The following is a 5,860-nucleotide window of genomic DNA, read 5'->3' on the forward strand; positions in this document are numbered from 1 at the left end:
ATTTTTTTCTAGTTGATTTGGCCACTGCTGGATAAGAGACAAGAAAATAATGTGCCCCTGTGGCTAGTCCCTGAACCCCAGCCTGAAATCTTGCCTTTGATAAACCTGTATTACTGATCATCCAGATAGGGTTTTTGTTTTGAGCTGTGTTCCAGAGGGCCCCAGGGCCTTGCACATGCTGGGCAGGCATTCTACTACTGAGCTATACCTCCAGGCCATTTCTTTTTTTTAAAAATATTTATTTATTTATTATGTATACAACATTTTGTCTGTCTGTATGTCTGCAGGTCAGAAGAGGGCACCAGACGTCATTACAGATGGTTGTGAGCCACCATGCGGTTGCCGGGAATTGAACTCAGGGCCTTTGGAAGAGCAGGCTATGCTCTTAACCACTGAGCCATCTCTCTAGCCCCCATTTCATTTTTTAAAGAGAGAAGAGGTTTCAGATCAGCTACTTGGATAGTCTATTGCTAGAATGGATAACTTCTACTTATGACACTATAGCGTGGGCCGACTGTGTGGCTCGAATATACACAGCCCGACGTGCAGCGTGACTTCTCTCTACCATTGCACTCTAGTGAATGTTTAGATTCCAGCACAGAGAAAAGCGGAGTTTAAAGACGGGTCAGGGTAACTGCTATCAGCTTTTAAGGATTCTATGTAGAAACTAAAAATCATTCTAGATTATTAAGTATTTTTAAAAGGGCACAGAGAAGGAACAATGGGAAAACAGTTTCTTTTATCTTCAGTAGAGGAAGAGCCACTAAACAACCGTACTGCATGGAAAGCTTCCTAAGCTCATAGCAGACCATAACACCACCTGGTTCATGTGCCTGACCCAAACATTTGAAGGAATGAGTATGATTTTTGTAGAATTCAACTAAAGTAAAATTCAACTAAAGTTCTTGCAATTTCAAATTTATCTATTTTATTTTTTCAGACAGTATCATACATAATCCAGTTGGCCTTGAACTGGCTATACAGCTAATCTTGAATTCTCTGCCTGCAGCTATCAGGTACTAGAATTTTATCATTATTTTGAAACAGTCTTGCTGTGTAGCCCTGGTGCCTGGCAAAGCTGGTTTAGCTTCCCAAGTGCTCAGGTTCCCACTGTAGTGCTCCATATTACATACATCCAGAGCAGTGTTCTCTTAAGAACTAAGGGACTGGCATGACTCCTCATTAGACATGAAGAGCTTGTCTGCTTTCCTGGGTCGTTGGACATGGTGCTGGGATCCGAGCTCCAGTCCTCATGGGTCAGTAGTAAGCCCTCTTAACCAATGAGCCCAGATTTCTTTTTTGTTGTTGTTGTTTTGTTTATCTTCTCTTTGTAGCTCTGTCTGTCTGAGAACTCACTCTGTAAACCAGGCTGGCCTCAAACTCACAGAGATTTGCCTGCCTCTGTCTCCTGGGATTAAAGGTGTGCACAACCACTGCCCCAAGCCCAGCTTTCTAAGGACTGAGTTCATTCTTGGTACCTAGAGCTGCTGGCAGCTACTTGGGAATAAAAGCAGAATGTTTGGACAGTTTAAATATAATGTACAATCAATAGCTTGAACCAGTGAGAATAATAAATTATGATCCAAGGAAGTGTCCAACAAAGATACAAAAGAACAGAGAAAGTGCTGGAGTCTCTTTCCTGAACACTTCAAAACTGCTGAACCCTCTCAGCAGGTGAGGCTTAATACAAGTTTGCATAGCAGCTTGGAAGGTGATTTGCATTAACACACAGGCAGAGTCTTCAATGAATTTGAAAACAAATCCACAAGAATTTAAATTAAACAAGAAGACTTTGAGTTTCTTACAAAATTTTAAGAAATCAGTAATCCTCTCCACACATTTTTGTTCATCCAAACCATTCATAGTAAAACCTTTTTTGGGGGGAGCATAATCATGTTCAAAGTTCAAGTTTAATATTTTTTGGTGATAATAATTTCTTCTTTTGAAAGAATAAATTTTGGTTTATCAGCTAAGTGCATTTATTCAGTTGAACAAAAGCTTTGCTACTATTCTTTCAGGGAGATGTTAGTAAAACAAATAAATCAGAAACAATGTTAGCTTTCTGTTGGCTAGAGAGATTTTTCTACATATAAAAAAATAAATAATTCAATCTCTCCTACCATGCAAATAATTTCCAGTAACAAATAAGAGTTCAGACAAAAACAAAAAAACAAGAAACCCCACCAGGCACGATCAGACTTACCCTGGTCTGAAAAGTGCTAAACATGGCTTCAAAATAGGCAGATGGTAATTAAAGTAACATTTCTGATTGCCCATAATATCCCGGAATTTAACCTGAAACTCTTTACAAGTTGGTGCCTTTACTTATAATCATCTAATAGGTACAGCAAACACACATGAGCATTTCTTGTATAAAATACTTGATACCAATTTCTGGGCAAGGCTAGTAGATAATATCAGCTTCCTTTAGTCCTCTTTCTTGCGGGGGAGGAGACTTCTCTGCCCAGGGCCAGCAATCCAGGTATGGAATGCAAAGATACCTAAGAAATGGTCCACCTGAACGGCGCACTCTGCAGTTTCCTTTCCACTGGACACCCAGGATCCCACAACATCCCCAACAATAGTCAAAAGAAAAAAGACAATTTAGCTGATTCTATAAAAGAGGTGAATTAACAGGGATGTCCATTTTTAGTTATTATAATCATATAATATTGAAAATATTTTATATTTTGGCATTTGAGTACAAAATTGATAATGCACGTATGTATCAAGGTGTCTAACACTCACAAAAAGCATTTCACTTGTGGTTTGAAAAATGTGACATAATTAGTTGAACAAATGCCCGGGAGAGCTGCAACAGCTTCTGAACCAAGCGACTTAGAGCCCTGGTTCTCCAGGCTGTTATTGACACAAAATCACCCATAAGCCTTCATTTTCTACCAGGACTGAATGGTAGAGTTAAGAACTCCATGGGCCGCAGTCTCAGACAAGTAGATGCTCACGGTACCTGCCCAGTCATCACACCACTCACTGCTCTTCTAAGGGACAGGGTGGCAGAAGCTCCCATCAATCTTCTTGGTAGCTTAGCCTTTCCCACCAATACGGAAGACTTCAACTCTACCACTGAAGCGGGTGCCGTTGGTAACTCCTAATAACAAGTGCATCTGAGCCTCTGCCTGAGGTTATCTGTTGTAGTTCTGCTTTCTGAACTTGGCTGGACCTTTGAAATACGGTTTTTTCTTTCTTTTTTTGAGTAGAAGATGTATCATGGATGGATCCATTCTCAGGATTACAACTACTTAAAATATAAAAAGTTCTAGAAAGATGTCCTTTAGATCTTAGTTTCTAGTTTAAAGTGGATCCCAACATTCATTTTTGGTGCGCCAATACCTGTCTGAAGCTGGGGGGAGGGGAGCATTCCCCTCAGCCTTTGTGCACCATCTGTCTGACTGCAGAGAGCAGGAGGAGGCCTGTCGCCGAAAAGGCGGAGGACAGTGGGCACCTCCTCTACTTGGGTATCTGTCCTTTCCTCTAGACCACTTGTCAGTCAAGGCACCCAAACTTCACACCTCAGGCTCTGCATGAACAGTTGTGTTTTCTTTCCTTTTCTCCCCTACGCCATCTGAAGCATTACATGCCTGTGTAGCACACTCCAGAGAAATCTAGAAAATGAGAGTTATTTTTAGACATTTTTTCAGAAAACATAGAACTCTAAGTCAATATTTCTTTTTGTTCTGATTTAGGGATTGTGCTAACCTGGGTATTTTATGTAGCGAGACTATCTGAAATGTTTCTACACACATCTATTTTCTTCCAAGCCAGGAAAAATAAGCTGGATATGGTTTATCCAGGCCACAACATCAGAAAGCACCCTGAGGCTGAGTCCTGATGACACTGAGCTGAACCAAAGCAGGTGGCTGCCTCCGTGTGTCTCATCACTCCACCCAATCAGGGTGGGTGGGGAAGAGCTGGAGGTGACTTGTCCTTACTACTTTGGGACCACAAAAGTCCAGTGCCAGGATCTTTCCTGGCCCCATAGTGCCACTTGACATGGCATCTGTGCTGCAAAGCTAACGACCCACAAAGTCACCGTTGAAAGATGCCATTAAGGAAGCGACCTAAGGGATGACTCCTCAAAGCTAGATGGTCTTCCTAGAGTGGCAGTGAGATCGTCAGCCAGCAGTCACGAGGAAAGCTCCACAGACCCTAACCAAAGGCACATTTGGTAAGCAATAAGAAATGGCTTAGCTTAGAATAAGAATCTTTTTTGCAAAATAAACTTTAGACTGTCCCCAGGCTCCTACCAAATATAAACACAATAAAAACTAAGGAAGTAAACTCCTTTTTCAGAGAAGCGGTTTCCAACTAGATTTTCAACTTGGCCAACCACCAAAAGGGGGAGTGAAGGCAAAGGTTGCACTCACGAGTGGCAGAGCTGGTGTGTGGGGCAGGGTGAGGTCAGTGAGAGTCAGGTGGATGGAAGAACCATTGGGGAATTACAGGTAAAGACAGGAATGCTGTGTGCAATCGACGACTTGTGTGGGATGCCAGAGGGATGATGGGCTGCTGGACACTAGCATCTGGGGAGCCACAGTTATCCTAACAAGAGCTCAGGGCTAAGCCCCACACAAACCCTGCAGGAAGAAAAGGAGAACTTCTCTGACTGTTTATAAGCAAAGAGCCAGCCTTCCTAACAGGAGAAATAAACACAATTACTTAGCGATCACAATATGAGACGAAAAATCAACAACTTCAATTTGGAGCTTATTACAGTTCTAGAACTCCTGACCAAGGCTGCGGGGGAAAGGTCGGCCGTTCTTTAACCCTGTGGTTTCAGCAGTGAGCTGAGGTTCGTGGGAAGGCACTGTGATGGAGGAGAGCAGGGCTTCTTTTTGTGCTTCTTTGTTGTTGTTGCTTTCTTTTGATTTTTATTTTTTTGAGGTGGAAATACTTCTTGTGACAGTCGAAGCTCTTTCTTGACTCTTGTGCTGCTCATACAAGCAGTCCCATTCGAGTGACTTTGGCGGATAAGAACGTGTGCAACACAAACACAATCGGCTTTGGGCAAGAATGCAGGTCCATGGTCTGTGGAGAAAGGACACACACTTTAACAAACAAAGGCGCGAAACAAATTTAGATAAATGGTGTTCCACTTTTTTTTTCTTTTTTTTTTTAATTTTTTTCTTTTTTCTTTTTCAAGACAGGGTTTCTCCATAGCTTTTGGTTCCTGTCCTGGAACTAGCTCTTGTAGACCAGGCTGGCCTCGAACTCACAGAGATCCGCCTGCCTCTGCCTCCCGAGTGCTGGGATTAAAGGTATGCACCACCCAGCTGACTCCATGTTTGTTTTGTTTTTTTAATGCAGTCTCTTGAAGCTCAGGTGAGCCTCAAATTTATTGCATAGGTATGGATAACCCTGAATTTCTGATCTGCCTGCCTGTATTTTCAAGGTTCTGAGATTATAGGGACGCATCACCATGCCCAGATTTATGTGGTGCAAGGGATCAAACAGAGCTTTGTGCATGCTAGGCAAGCACTCTATTAAGTGAGCTGCATTTCAATGCCTAAGTCATGTTTCTTTATTGTGTGTATAGAACTCGAGTTGTGTACAGTGAGCATACGAGTGACGGAACATGGAAGACAGCTTATGGAAGTTGCTTCTCTTGTGCTACCATGTGGATCCTGGGACCCATCATAGGTCATGAGGTTTGGTGGCAATTGTCTTTACTTGCTGAGCCACCTCTATGGCTCTTTCCACACCCTTTTTTGAGAGAGGGTTTCTCATTGGCCTGGAACTTGCCACTTAAGCTAGGCCGCATGGCCAACAAGGCCCAGGGATCTATCCATCTTTGCCTCCCCAATGCTGGAATTACAAGTGTGCTACATACCTAGCTTCTTCT

General features: G+C 42.5%; 1 protein-coding gene across 1 annotated transcript in view; it reads right to left on the reverse strand.

Moving 5' to 3' along the window:
- Window positions 1-908: 908 nt before the first annotated feature.
- Sntb2 (syntrophin beta 2) overlaps window positions 909-5,860 on the reverse strand; it is a 76,323-nt gene continuing 71,371 nt past the window's right edge. The window contains exon 7 of the mRNA XM_005345411.3: window positions 909-5,046. Coding sequence (XP_005345468.1) covers window positions 4,954-5,046 — 93 coding nt within the window. The 3' untranslated portion in view covers window positions 909-4,953. The remainder of the gene's footprint in view (window positions 5,047-5,860) is intronic.

The sequence above is a fragment of the Microtus ochrogaster genome, chromosome 4 (assembly GCF_000317375.1).
Source record: "Microtus ochrogaster isolate Prairie Vole_2 chromosome 4, MicOch1.0, whole genome shotgun sequence".
Classification (NCBI taxonomy): domain Eukaryota; kingdom Metazoa; phylum Chordata; class Mammalia; order Rodentia; family Cricetidae; genus Microtus; species Microtus ochrogaster.